The 15376-nt window shown below is 47.0% G+C and overlaps 1 protein-coding gene across 1 annotated transcript in view; it reads left to right on the top strand.

Annotated features, from left to right (window-relative positions):
- LOC147893316 (uncharacterized) overlaps positions 1-15376 on the top strand; it is a 183972-nt gene that overhangs the window by 41601 nt on the left and 126995 nt on the right. The window contains exons 6-7 of the mRNA XM_087385707.1: positions 3745-3834; positions 3937-3992. Coding sequence (XP_087241833.1) covers positions 3745-3834; positions 3937-3992 — 146 coding nt within the window. The remainder of the gene's footprint in view (positions 1-3744; positions 3835-3936; positions 3993-15376) is intronic.

Here is a 15376-nt window from a genome sequence, read left to right as displayed (position 1 = left end):
TACTCTGGAGTACCATTGGTGGGTTGTGCAGTACTAGCCTCATCTACAGTAGATCCTTCATTGTATCCTATAGTATTGTCAGCATCATTTTGACCAATGTCCTCCATGTCGGCCACTGGACGATCCTCAATGTTTACTACAGTACCATCATTGTCCTCAGTTTGATCAGTGGTGTCCACTGTAGCACCCCTAGTGACCATTCTCTTATACATGTGTGGACTATTGCAAAGTCCAAAGGGCATCCTTTTTGTAAACTAGTTCAGCCAGACCCTGTGGTTCTTCTTGTTGGCATAGTTCCACCACGTTGACGGCTAAGGAGCCCAGGGCTCCCATCCAATCCAAAATGGCAGCTTCCTCGTCTTCTTGATCAGCCCGATCCAACAAGTAGGTCAAACTTTCAAATCCATCTAGGGTTGTCTCCTCATTGATATCTTGGTCACTACCCCTGGGCCAATCCCCACAGGCCCAATGCTCCTCTTCGGCTCCGGCTTGTTCTTCAAAATCCTCCTCTCCTAGTTCTATTGGTATGTGCCTTGCTTGCACTGTGACCATATCTATTTCGAGGGATGTGGATCCCAGGGGCAATCGAACTTCATCAGTTGACCAATCCTAAATGGCCTTTGAAGACCGCAACCATGGCCTACCAAGAAGTAGAGGGTAAGTTTGTTCATTTTCGGTCATATCAAGGACAACAAAATTGGAGAGAAAAGTTACTCCACCAATCTTCATGTGAACACCTTTGACTGCACCCATTGATTTTACTCTGCGTTGATTAGCCATGCGTACCTGAAAGTGAACATCACTTGTTAACTTCAACCCTAGTTTTTGGAGTGTACCTTTCGGCATAATGTTCACAGCCGCCCCACCATCAAGGAAGACGTCCTTCAGCTCCACTCCATGGATCTCCACGGTGAGCTTGGGACTTTGTTCACAAGTGAGGGCAGCGTAGGCAGAGAAGTGGTCCGGTGTAGACCCATGCTGAGCCGGTAATGTCTCTGGTGTTGGCTCACTCAGAGTAGATCCCTTGTGTCGACCTCTTGGGAGGCGATTAAGAAAGGTAATAGTCTGATGCTTGATTTGGGGGGACGATAGACAAAGTTGTCGTAGAGTGAGGTTGGGTTTGAAACTCATAAGATCTTCAAACAGGGAGTAGTGGTGGACACTAGCATTAGCCTTCTGCAACCTCATCCTCCTAGCCTCTGGCCGAGGGTCGAAGCTTACACGAGGATGTGGATGTAGGTCTGAACTGTGAGTCATTGTCTCCAGTGGTTTCTCTTCCATCACTCCTTTCCCTTTTTCCTGGGTAGGACTAGGTCTTGTCCCCATAGTCCCTTCTCTGTTGAGTGCTGTTGGGGACAAAGTGGGAGGACCTACTCGTGCCTCATTATCCCGGTGCTGTTCGAGGGTTGTCACTTCTGTTGCAAACCTCACAGTTCTGGACTTGCGGGATGGAAACTGAGGTGTGCTACCTTCATCTTCAGAACTTGTTTGAAGATCTCTCGTGACACCCTTTACCACCTTCTGATACCTCAAAGGCATAGAGTGATCACCCGAGGACGAGGCACTTCCAGAGTTAGTGGTTGACCTTAATGGCTATGTGCCCTTCGAGTTTGTTTCTGAATCACTATCAGAAGCCAGCATGGGTGGTCTATTCCTGGGCGAACTGTGTACCTTGGAGGGGGAGAATGACCTCGGTGGGGGAACACTTGTCGAACTCATTGGTGCTAAGGTCTCTGGTGCTGACTCTGAGTCACCCTTACATTTGTCACCTTTTGTATGTGACTGTGTCACAACACCCAACATTGCGCCAATCAAATGGGGACTGTTGCCCTCCCCCGCCACTACTACATCAACCATATTCACTTGGGATGCGGGTTTCACTCTTCCATTGGGACAATCTCTGGTGTAGTGGTCGTTTGTGTTGCACTGTGTACAAGAGGGTCCTCCGAACGGCTGTGTACAATCATCTTGGTAGTGGCCATACTCGCCACATCTGTAACACATGATGGGTCTTCTAAAGTTTGTACCTCTGCCTGCACTTCCACGTCCACCTCGGAAACCATCCCTTCGACCGCATTCATAAGAGGGTCCATAGCCACCTCCTGACATAGGTGGTTGGTACGGTGCATAGTATGGCTGAGGATCCAATTGAATTGGGGCCAGGAGCTTGGAACAAAGGGGGAGTCGGAAGCAATGGAGGCAGCATGACAGGAGGAGGAGGTGGCTCAGATGCTCGTGCAAGAGGGGGAGCAGGAGATACTTCTGCTGGGCCAGAAGTTATGGGTACCGTTCTGTTGACTGCAGCAACTAGAGGTTCCCCCGAGGTATACTCTGGAAGAAGCTTCCTTAATCCTTTGAGGTACCTACACTCAGAGGCATCATGTCCATGGATCTCACAAACTGTACAAAATGAGGTAGAAGTAGGTACCTTTCGCTTGGAGGGGCACTCCCAGTAACCATGGTTAGAACCCTTGCACTCTGTGCACCAAAGGCCACTTCGAATTTGGGCCTCAAAGGACGATTGGCCATCCACCTTTATTCTATCTTTCAGGCCTTCTTTGATTTCTTCTAACTCCTTCTTGAGTTGCTGCCATGCGGATGATCCCTCCTCTCTTGGGAGTTGGGTGGTCGTAGTCGTTGATGAGGCAAAGCTTAGCTGTGACCGTTCCATCTTGACAGCTTCTTTTAGGAAATCTTGAAGTGAGGCATGTTCAAGGAGTTTATCAACCAACCTTATAGCAATGGTAGGGGGTAATGCTTTCAAAAACCATCCCTTCATGACAGCATCATTAGGTGGCACAGACATCTTTGCCGCCAAGACCCTCATCCTTGTGTACATCTCAGAGATGCTTTCTCCAGGCTTCATGGTGTCAGTGGATAACTCTTGGACAATCATGTGTTTGAATTTTTCCAACTTGAAAGTACGTAAGAATTCCTCCCTTAGGTCTGTCCACGTCTGGAAGTGGTCCGGAGGAAATTGACTGTACCATACATCCGTGGCATCCTCCAATGACGAGGGAAAGATTTGAAGGAACGCATGCTCAATCTTCACACCTTTAGCTGTAACGCGAAATAAGCCCATAAGTTGATTTCTGTTCTGGAGAGGGGAAGTATCATTTTCGAGTGGTGACTGCAAGAGCTTTTAAAAACTGGAATGTAAGAACAAGAAAAAGATGCTGCAGAGACCAAGTGAGCTTCATTGAAAGCAAGTAAGAGTTTCCAGACAAGCTCAAACTCATATTGGGTCTCTCTTTGAATAGTGTTGATTGATCTTGTCATCAAGGGAATGTCCTGGACAAGAAATATACTCGTTTAGGTAGCCAAGTGCCAGCTTGGTGTAGCACTGGTGGCCTTGGATCTCTAAATGTCAAACGAAATCATATTCAGAACGTACTGTTCTTTCCTTTTTTCTAAATAACAGGAATGTGGAGGGAACAACCTTTTCAACCACCTTGTCGCCACTGGCTCTTGTTGAACTTTTAAGTGACAAAGCAGCATAATGGTATAGCTGCTGCGATTTCACAAGTCTCAACAGATCCACATTGCAACTTGCAAATTTTCCAATGATTATTTGTTTGATTTTCTGGCATGTTATGTTAGTTGGGAAGGGAAAATCACTTGAGAGTGAGTAAAATTAGCCAGGAATTGTAGAAAATGAATTGTGCAAGAGCAACTGTATTTTCTTTATTTTACAGTTTAGTTCATTTTTGTGGTTTTGAAAATCCTTGACTTCTGACTTGGCAGGTTACTGTATCAGAGAAATTTAATAAGCAGACTGTTACAGCTGACCCACAAGAAATTATGTCTGAAGAAGTTGCACTTAAATTTATTCAGGTGAACTAAAAGTATCATCCTGAAATATCTACTGCTTGGAAGGATCTTCTGCCACGATATATTATCTTACTTTAAGATTATTAATTAAACCTATATGTATAGGCTAATGAAAGAGGGCGACAGAGCAGGCAAAGAATTGCAGAACTGCTTAAAATAAGGTGATTCTTGATCTCTACAAAGTCCAAACCCTGACTGGAGGTTTCAGACACCAACAGTTACACATGGTATAACATGTTTTTTATCCTTGCATGCTTGTTTTATACAGTTAGCCAATAAATGGGAGAAATAAATAATGAGATGGGGAAGTTGGTGATGATTCCGTTGATTTCCTAGCAGACAAATTTGACTGCCGACTTGGAAGCTAGTTCCACGTATCAGATTAATGCGTCACTGGATTTTACGGTAGGAAACCATGTCTTCTAGGGCAGTGTGAGATACAATCTTGATAGAGGCAAACCAAATCTATGTATGAGGAGAGATGATTGTTGGAGAATTCCATCCTCGATACTTTCAGCATGGTTTAGAATAAAAATGGCCCCCTTCATGGAGCTCCCCTCTCTCCCTATCCTCTAGCTCCTTCCTCCTAGCCCTCCCTTAGCCTCTCAGCCCCCTAGCCCTCTCCCAGACTTCCAGCTTTCAAGTGGTGAACATTGTCTTTTCCAAATCGCATCATTTCAGCTCCCTATGACGTTTTGGAGAATACAGCTGCTCAAATCGCATCACATCTGATGCCAAGCATGCTCTGAAAAGTGCGCTTTTAATCAGCCTCTCAAGTAGGCCAGTACCAGCTGCCATTCAGCTTCATTTCGCTTAATACCAGGTGCCAATCAAGCTTCAGCTCCTCCTGTTTATGGACTGGTTTGCAAGCTTCACTCCAAGTCTGGCACCATCGAATTCATACTCAAATTTGCTCCAAGACCTGCTATCCCAAATCACGATTTTCCTCCTTCACTTTGTGCTTTGAATCGGCTCCATTTTTTTGAGTTTTTTGGCCAGAGAATCTGCAGTTCAATCCATCAATATTACTGCACTTCTGTTCGGGGATGGCTGCTCCAATCTGAGGCCATTTACAGCTCCAAGACTTGGTTCACACAAAGATCTCAAACCACAGATGTCTTTAACAGCTCCAATTTCGACTTAAACAGCAGCAAGGATCAATTCCAAGACATCTCCACAGCTTGTGCAGCTTTCAGCCCCTTCTTCCCCCCCTCAGCCCATCTCCTCCTCTATCTGCCTCTACTCTTCCCATCCCCATAGGTTCTCCCTTAGTTTCCCCATAGGCTCTCCCTTAGTTCTCCCATAGGTTCTCCCTTAGTTTTCCCTTAGGTCTCTTCCCTTCTTCTCCCCCCTCTCCCTGCCCCTGCAAAATGATGGACAGATCTTTTTTGTGTTTGAGTCGGCCCTCCATTTTCTGATTGTCAAATGGATCCCTATTTAGGCAATTCTAGACCGCTTTTACCGGCCACCGAGAACAATCATCTTTTCAGAAGTTGTGGAGGTTGAGAGCTAAACCACCATCTTTGCAGTTGTCCATGGGTCCCACCCTTCTAGGTCACAGGCTAGGGACTAGATGCTTTCTACTTTACCCTTAGACCTGACCCCCCACTTTTGGATATCCATCCATTAGGATGAGGCTTCTTTCAGATGGTTTTTGACTCTCCAAAGGCCGCCCATAGTATTACAAGCTAGTCCTTTGGCGCTTGGACATACGAGGATTGCTTTTCCCAGAGACATACGCGGTTGTGGATGTGCAGTGTAGGGGATTTATGAGCCACAGTCCTCGACCTATCTGTCCTACCCACTCCTCTAGCATCTCCATTATCTCGACAATCAACGTAAGGTCAAAGAGAACTCGGATCCACTGCTCCTCTCCTGTGGCCACAAAGTTGAAGCCATAGAATGAAAGCTATCAGCTGCTTTGATGATGCCCTCCTTCAACGGATGCAAAATAAGAACCACAATCTGTAGGATGAGATGCTACTCTTTTGGTACCTCAATGTAGTTCCATGGCCCTAGATGCTAGAACTCTCATGGAAGTTACTCTACAGCTATTTGTACTTGTGCCGAAGGAACTTGACTGGCCTATGGCACCATCTTTGTGGAAGATCTAAGGACTCCCACCCTTTCCAAGAAAACGGGACACTCAAGGCAAGGCAGCTTCGAACTCTCTATCAAGAGGCCTCCAGCTATGGTCCCATCTTGATGCTTTTTTTTTTTTGCAAAAAGAAGGGCTAATTATATTACTTTCGAAACAAGGATTACAAGAGACTCAACAGCAATGCTGGAGCAGAGGGATAATTCCCACGAAACTACAAGCCTCTCAGGGCTAAGCATCAAACTGTTGCATAATGCTGTCAAAACAAGAAGCCCTAGTATGGGTCTTCTGAGAACCAGTAAACCGCAAAACCAAAAAAGCTACGGATCCCTGATGAAGTGAATCCTGGAGATACTCGTGATCCAAGCATGTATGGATCCCTCCTCCGCTGAGCTCCCGTCCATTGAGCCCGCCCGAGGGTGCCAATAGGAAGAGACCCGCCTGCATGAGCAACCACCACCTGACGGGGGGCGAGTCCGCACTCCAGTAGCCCGCTCCACGCATCTGCAGGCCTCAACCCACTTGGGGAGCCTCCTGGTACGACAAGAAGAAGTAGAGCCCCAGGAGAAGGGATCCCTGAGGATAGAGTCAAGAGCCGCCGCCCTATGGGTAAAGAATCTTTGAGAAAAACTCTGAGTCTTGAGAAGCTTGGAGACCCAAGCAAGGAGGCCACCAGCCGACGCGACCCCTCTGGGTTGTTGTCCAAGGGCCAGGTCTTTCCAGCTCCAGTGCACCACTCGCGGCCAGGAGATGCTGTTGGGACGAGGGCAGCACAACCACCACCACGGGGAGGCACGAACTGGACGGCTGGGGGATGGCCATGGCCAATGTCGCCAGGGCAAAGCTGCGAGGAGAACTCCAACTCCGGAAGAACAAGAGAGTGCAGGGCAAACCTCCTCCCGCCATAGAAATGCCACAGGGAAGGGAGAGATGCTTCCTGAAAGATGAACCTACTGCTGCTGTGAAGGTGCAAAGGTGGAGGACCGCTAGGGCAAGGGAGACGGCTGAAGCCGAAGATACTCCCCTCCAAAGAAGTGCAAGGCCCCATGCCAAAAGTGGCTCGACACCTCCAAATGCTCGAACACCCCCAACCCAAACGCTTTCTACTCCACGGAGAGGGAGAAGGGTGCAAAAGACCAGCCTGGAAGACAACACTGCCACAGGAAGGAAGCCACCAACAAGCAGGCAACGGCTGGGGAAGCGCCATCCAGGAGAGGCTCACGGCAGATCCCGAGCAGGAGGGGCAGCCAGTCAGCAGGCGGGAGCGCTCAGGACGGGGCTTGCAGCAAGGCGAGCAGGGCGGCGACCAAGGTGCGAGGGGAGGGCGCGGGGAGAGAAGGGTGGGAGTGGCAGGGCAGAGCCTAGGCAGCGCGAGGGGCGGGGGCAGCAGCGGGCGGGGTGAAGGTCGCGTCTCACACATCTCTCATTCCCATCTTGATGCATTATCTCTAATATGCCATCTTTTGTGATTCTTTATAGCTCACTTGTTGACTTTCTTGCCCTCTACCCTAGTCCAAACCCCCTCTAATGTGACAACCCATGGGATTTGTGAGTAGGGAGGTTGTGTCACTTGACTTGGACCCGGGGGGTTCCTTACACCCACTATCATCTTGTTAAATGTCTGGAGGAACTTAGGGGCAAGGGACAAGGTAGCTCTTCAAACATTGGCAAGCCTAGGCTAGGTGTGACAAATCTATCTGTAGCATAGGTATTGCCCAGTTAGACCTAAGCCTCGTCTTGCTGCCCTCCGACTACTACAGTTCTAGAAGTATCTCCTCTGATGTGTCATCCATGATCAATTGCACCTTCGACACTCCACCGTCATGACAAAAAACTATATTTTGTAATGACATCTATTCTATGTTTGTAAAATAAGATTGTGACAGAAGTTATCAAGTGGCAGCTTTGTGGCAATCACTTTATTTGCATTTTCTATGATATTGTAAGGGATTGATGAGGATGAGCGAATAGATCATTATAGACACCATGTGTAAGGGATTGATGAGGATGAGCGAATAGATCATTGTAGACACCATGTGTATGAATTATAAATCCTTGAGTATGGGATGAGAGTTATTTGTGAATTTGATATTGTGGAATTCTAGAAAATAGGAAGAATGAGTCACATGAGGAAGTGGGTCTCATGTAATGTAAGAGAGACAACATGCCGAGAGCGTGGAAGGCATGTGAAGGATTGCGGAAGGCATGTGGAGGATTTTGGAATTTTAGAAAATAGAAAGAATGAGCATGTCCATGTGTGCTCAATAATATAAGAGAGACCACATGCCAAGGCGTGGAAGACATGTGGAGGAATCCTTCTAGAATTCTTATGTGGAATATGGAGGATGTTGACATATGAAAAACGGAGGGTCTCTATGGGCTCCATATGAGAGGACTATTGACTTTTCTTATTTCAAAAGAATCCCGAGAATCTTATGATGGATCAGATGTCAAGAGTAGCCAAAAAGGACATGGATGGTGAAAATGAAAAGGAATCTACATGCAGTAATTTTAACTTGGGTGAACGAAGGTGACAAAGTATCTAGAAAAGGAGCCCTCTTCTCCCTTGTTCAACAAGCCTTCCACCCTTCGCCCACATGCTACTATAGATGTTGTCTCCTCAAGCCTCTTCCAAGAGACTTCTCTCTTCCTTTTTCTTTTTCTTTTTTTCTTTTTTTTTTCAAAGAAAGGAAGCTTCTATTAATGCTTGAAAGACTTCATACAAAACAACAAGCCCGAAGGTGCTGATGAGTATGGAAAAAAACTGGAAAAGGCTAAAAGAAAAGAACCGGCTTGTTCAAGAGAAACCTAGCTCACTGCCTAGGGAATCTCTGGGTACTGGGGCTAATAGCTAAGTGGGGGGACTATACAACCAGCGAATCCCTCATGGAGCAAAGATGTAGAAAACTCGCGCAGGCCAAGCCTTGCAAAATGGAGCACGCCTCTCGATAGTCGCTCTAGAGCCTAGAGTCCCACACTCCCACGTGAAGCATAGAGTGTAGATGATATCCTACCAGATGGTGACCATGGTAGCCGAGGGTGGAACTGTATGCTTACCCATCTCACGAGACTGCAGCGAGCCACCCAAATGTTCCATGCAGTGATACTGGCTACCACCTCCCAAACGCTGTCCTCCGGAGGAGAAGGCAGAGCTAGGCTATCAGGAGGGACTGCCTCATGGAGTGCTATCCTCTGAATGCTCTGACCTTGTATCCGGTAGGCTGGGGAGATCTCATCAATCTGGAACGCGTGTCCTCCCTCAGTCAACCAGGCCACCATCCCCTAGGTGTAGTTCCTCTGAAAACTCTCCATACGGGTCATGATCCTGAGGGATCCCATCCAGATCCTCGCTGCTCTACGACAGCTCCAAAGGCAGTGTGGGATCATCTCTAGGAAACCTGCACAGCATCAATGGCACTCCACTCACATCTGCTCCAACCACGGTTGGTGGCCAGCCAGAAGAAGTAGGATATCTTCCTCGACCGCAAACTAGATCATAACCGCATCCAAAACCTGGAACAGACATCTCAGGGCACTCTCTGGGTCACCCAATGCCGCTCCCTCGAGGGGGTCCACCTCAAAGAGTCCATCTGAAGCCTCCTGCCAATCCGTGTGGTGTAGGAAAAGAAGGGCACCTTGTCCAATTGCTCGGCAAGGCCGCCCCTGGAGGGCCAGAACCACTCTCTCGGATCCCACTGGACCTCCCTCAAGGGTCTACCCTCCCACAGCCAGAGGCGCCATTTGGGGGCATCTTGCTTTGGATACTGGGAGGGTCAATAGATCTCGGATCTCTGGGTGCCGATGGGCTGCTTTCCCCGTCAGATATAGCAGTAGCCCTCTCAGATATTAGCGACTTTTATCACTCAATTGCTCGGTTCAGGAGAGATGAGATTCTCAGACGAGAGATAGGTATCCGCCAACAGTTGGCTGCTCCTTAGAGAGCAGAGTAGAAGAGGCCTACAGATGCTTAGGTTCAGGAGTGCCTTGGTGCAGCAAGGGCTCAGTAGCAGTCATTGTTGGATCAGAAAGTAGAGTATGCCTTTCATGCCAGGGAGTCATTTTGGACCCACACGGGAGGTAGGGTCAACAAGCAGTTCTTCTCTACTCTTAAACCCAGACTTAGTTGGGAGAGCGTTGCACAGCTTGTTGACTCAGATGGAGTTTTACAAACACATCCAGATACCGTCTTGCAAGTAGCTACAGATTTCTATGCCTCCCTTCTTATAATAGATCCTGACACTCAAGCCAAAGATGATGCTCAAGGTGGTATTATTTGCCAGCATTTACCTATGTTGGTGATTGGAGATATGAGAGTCTCACTTGATGCACCATTCACCAACATAGAGTTCGGGACTGCTCTCTTTGTCCTTCACAAGGGCAAGTGTCCTGGTTTAGATGGCCTTACACCCTCTTTCTTTATTTCATTTTGGGATCAGATTGGGGATCACATCACCTCAGCCTTGTAGGGCGTCTGCGACTCGGGTGAGATGCCAGACTCACTTATTGAGGGTCTCATTCATCTTATCTCTAAAAGGGGTTGTAGGAATTTAGTGTCGCAGTGGAGACCGATCACTTTGTTGGCCACTTTGTACAAAATCCTAGCAAAAGCAATCAGCCTATGTCTGCAGCCCTTTCTTCCAGATCTTATACATGATACGCAGATAGGTTTTGTGCATGGTGGCAGGAGCATCTTCGATAATATTTTCTCATTATGGGAGGCTTCTGAATGAGCCATACATAATGGCTATAGGCTTGCCATTCTACTCCTGGACTTTGAGAAAGCTTATGATAGAGTAGACTAGGGTTTTCTAGAGGGTACCCTCTCTCGCTTTGGATTCATAGATGCATGGATCAGAGGGGTGTCAGCTCTCTTCAGATCAGCCCATAGCCAGGTTGTGATTGGTGGAGTCAGGGGAGACAGATTTCAGATTATTAGATCGGTCCGTCAGGGATGCCCTTTAGCCCCCTTTCTCTTTTTATTTGTGGTTGAAGCTATGAGCTACTACCTTAGAGCTCAAGCTGATATTATAGGGCTGAGTCTTCTGTTGAGGCAAGAGGATGAGCTTTCGGATAGTGAGTTGACAAATGATACATCTATTTTTTTGGATGCCACACCACATACACTTACCTCTTTCAGAACAGCCTTGGATTTGTTTTGCACTGCAGCAGGGGCCCATATTAATTGAAACAATTTTGGATTAGTGATGAGGACACTCCAGACTGGGGAATTGACATAGGATTCACTTGGATTCAAAGGGGTGCTTCCATCAGGTACTTAGGATGCCAGGTTGAGGTGGGCATCTCTCCAGCACAGCAGTTTGCTCCCATGTTAGAGAGCATCAGGAGGAAAATCGTTTTTTGGAGTTCCGTCAGACTTGATCTTGCATCAAGAGTAGTGGTTGTGAACCAGGTACTATTGGCTACCGCCTGGTTCGTTTGCTCTTTTTGGTGCAGATCTAGAGGTTGCATATCTCAGCTCATGAGACCGGTCAGGAACTTTCTTTGGAGTCGGTTAGATGGCACCTCAGATGTTATAGCTAGGGTGGCTTGGGAGACCCTCCTTCTCCCCACTGGGGAAGGTCTCAATATTATTGATCTGAATTTGCAGTGTATGGCCTTGCTCTGCAAATTTGTAGTGTATGGCCTTGCTCTGCAAATTTGTAGTGAGAGGTTTGATGCCTCGACAGGAGCCTTGGAAGGACTTTTTCCTATGCAGCATTCAGTCTTGTACTCCTTCTCATGGGGGAGATTCGATGGACAGCTCTAGATGGATTTTTACTTCAGCCCATCTTAGGTCTCCCTCTTCCCCTTTCATGGCTTCCATTCTGAAAGCTTGGGATGACTTTAGAGACACTCTTTGGAGAGTTATACCCTCCTTTCACGAAGAAATAGACAGGCAGCCAGTTATGTGGAATGAATCCATATTGGATGAGCATGGCAGATCACTGGGCATGTCACATTATTTGTTGTGGTCTAGATGGGAGAGGGGACTTGCGTCCACTATAGGTGCCTGGAAGGCTTTTAGACAGCTTCCAGAAGATCAGAGACTCTTATCAGTTGGCCACCTCGGAGGGAGTGCAGTCAGGATGCAGCAGATACAGGCAGCCATACCAGCAGAGTGGATAGATATAGATGACTTACAAAGTCCACTTGGTTGGGAGCCTTTTCAGGGACGGGTGTCCTTTACATGTCATTGCCTTACGAATGCACATGCGGAGACCCTTGTCTTTGATGTTTAGTCAAGAGGCAGACTTCTCAGATCCTCATATGATATTCTTTTGGAGGTTGCCTTCCAACTCGTTAGGATTGCAAGGTACATGAAGTGGGGCACGGATTCACAGTGGTATCCTGATCTTGATCCCGTTCTCCTGGCACTTGAGTCTTGAAGACTCTGGTTATATGGTGGTTCTCCTATCAGGTTCTTGCAGTGGGACCCAGGGGAGTGGGAATGGATTGATGAAGGACACTGAGAGAAGAGCATCCCCTTCTTTCGTTACACAGTTAGAAATGCTAGGAGATTTCAGCTTAGCATTTTAGGTTGGAGGCCCTTCAGAGCTCCTCATTGGGATAGTTTTCATATTTCTGCAGAGATGCAGAAAAACTTTTGGAGGAGGCTCTGGAAATACCTCAGAAATAGAAAGATCACTCTCTTCTTTTGGATTTCTATTCATGGAGGGATTGCAGTGAACCTGTGGAGATCTAGGTTGGGAGCTGACCCTACTTGTCCTCGATGCCACGCAGTAGTCAAGTCAGTTCAGCATTGCCTTTGGGAGTGCAGACAGGCGAGGACGATTTGGAAGGGTGTTGCCAGGATTCTTTGGATATTTCATAGAGCACCCTTCTTCATGACTTGGGGATCAGTGGCATGGTTATCTCTTATTGGACCTCAGGTGTTTTTTCGAGGTACAGGACTCACACTCATCCTTCATTATACGACAACACTCTGTGGAGTCATGCTCTCTCCAGGATGTTCCTTTCACTGCTTTTAAAGCTGATCATGCCTTGGTAGACACATCTTGGGAGATTGTGGCTAGCATTGCAGCTTGGCATATTTGGAGGGCTGGCATGGTTATCTCTTATTGGACCTCAAGTGTTTTTCGAGAGACAGGTTTCAGACTCATCCTTCATTACACAACAACACTCTGTGGAGTCATGCTCTCTCTAGGATGTTCCTTTCAGAGCTGCTGATGCCTTGGTAGACACATCTTGGGAGATTCTGGCTAGCGTTGCAGCTTGGCATATTTGGAGGGCTAGATGTAGGGAGGCGATGGGGGGTTCACAGGTCCACCCGTCCCAGTCTATGGCCAGTATATGGACTGATACTATACACACACTGATGGCCATCTGGCGAGCATGCAGGGATCCTTGAGAGCAGCTACGGCAAGGAGAGAGAACTTTTTCATATTTTGGAGAGGATCTCCGTTCTTCTCTGAGACTATTTCAGGGTTGAGGTGGCATTTTCAGTCTCCACCTTGGATTTTTGCTAGCTCTTTATGAGCTGTTTTTTCTTTCATGCATGTCATGATGTACTCCCGCATTTGAGCTTGCTCTTGCGGCTTTCATTCGTACTTAATGAAGTAATCTTTTATTTTTAAAAAAAAGAAATATTTCTTCATTCATTGCATACAATTTTTCTCTCCTCCCACATGTGGGGATTGGATAGATAGTACCAAGTGGAATTTTTCATCAATGCATCTGAGGATTCCTTCATCTCCTCTTATGGCTACCATCCTAAAAGCTTGGGGAAGATTTAGGAATAATATTCAGGGAGTCCTCCCCTCTGGAAGACATCGTTGGGTAGCCTACCATGTAAATTGACAGCATACTTGATGTTCATGGTAGACGTCTTGGTACTTCTCGGTATGTGTAGTGGTCAAGGTGGGAGAGAGGACCCACTTTATGGATGGGTGCTTGGAGGTATTTGAAAAACCTTTCGGATGATCGTAAGTTGCAGTTAGAAAGTCACCTCAGAGGAAGTGAAAGACGAATTGAGAAGATTGATGCAAACCCTACCCTTGGATTGCATTTTAACATATGAAGCCTCACTATCGATCTACTTGGATGGGGGCTTTTAGGAGGTTAGGTATCCTACTTTAGGTTATAGGACTTAGATGAGGCTCAGAAAGAGATGCCTTGGTTTTTTATGCCCACTCTGGAGGTAGGTTATACAGGTCTAGGGATGAGGATATCCTTGTGGACGTTGTGTTTGAGCCTATTAGGGTTTTGGGTCATGTGGAACAATGTTTCTTGACTTCAGATTCCTATGTAGACCCTAACCCTAATCTCATTCCCTTGTGTTCATGGAGGATTTGGCTCTATGGAGGTGTTTACATAAAGTATTTGCAATGGGATTGCAAGAAAAGCCTTTGATCTTTTGCTAGATGGTTAGTAATGCCAGAGGTTTCAGCTCAACCTTAGGAGATGGAAGTCCAATAGAGCTCCTCATTGGGAGAAGTTTCAGATTCTATAGACTTGGTAGAAATCCTTTTCGAGAAGACTATGAAAATCCCTGAGGAAGAGAAAAATTACTCTTCTATTTTGGCTTTCTATTCATGGAGGGATTGCGATGAACCTATGGAGGTTCATGCTTGGGACATCCCCTACTTGCCCTAGTTTCCTTTTGTTGAGGCGTCCATACAACGTTGTTTGTGGGATTGCAGATAGACGAGGTTTATTTAAAAGGTGATTGCTAGTCTTTTGAGCATTTCTCCCTTGTTAATGACCTAGGGCTTGGGTGGCTTGGATCTCTCATTTAGGGACTCAGGTCTCTTATGAGAGGTGTGACTCTTCTTGGGCTCTTTCCGTTTGACGACGTTTCAAGGAGTGGAGTAGCTCCCCTTTTTTCCATATGTCCACTTGTCTGAGGGGGAGGTCCGCTCACTTCCGGAGGTGTTACCGGAGGCCTAAGGCCACTGATGTGAGGAGCGTGAAGTGGGTGATACGTAGACCTCTGACACAACTCTACCTTAGTTGCACTACACTGCATGATGCGTGAACCTATGACACAACACTAGTCGAAGATGCTATGGAGTGCTGAGTACTGCAGAGTACTAGAACAGAAAGAACAAACCTAGAAAGGAGATAAGAAGGAACAACGCTAATAACAGATAACGGAGAAAGCGGTAGACAAGAACACAACGCGAACAAGTGCGTATGATAGAAGGAAGAGATCCTCATACACTAGCCTCTCTGAACAGAGATCAGAGATCACTCATCCACAACAATGCAACAATAGCAATACACCATAACAATGCAATAGGCGAGCTCGTAGCTCTAGCCTCTCTCCTTCTCACTCTCAATCCCCGTACAATGCTGAATGAATCCCCATACCCCTCATCTCCCCTCCGAGCCTCCTTGTCCCTTCACCATCGAAGCTAGAGGACACCAAGCCTCCTTGTTCCCTTCACCACCGAAGCTATAGGACACTAAGCCTCCTTGTTCACTTCA

Source organism: Dipteris shenzhenensis, chromosome 15 (genome assembly GCF_047967505.1).
Source record: "Dipteris shenzhenensis isolate YYH24624 ecotype China chromosome 15, Dip_SZ_1.0, whole genome shotgun sequence".
NCBI classification, from domain to species: Eukaryota; Viridiplantae; Streptophyta; class Polypodiopsida; order Gleicheniales; family Dipteridaceae; genus Dipteris; species Dipteris shenzhenensis.
Note: the sequence above shows the minus strand (reverse complement) of the source record. Positions and strands in the feature narration are given on the sequence as shown.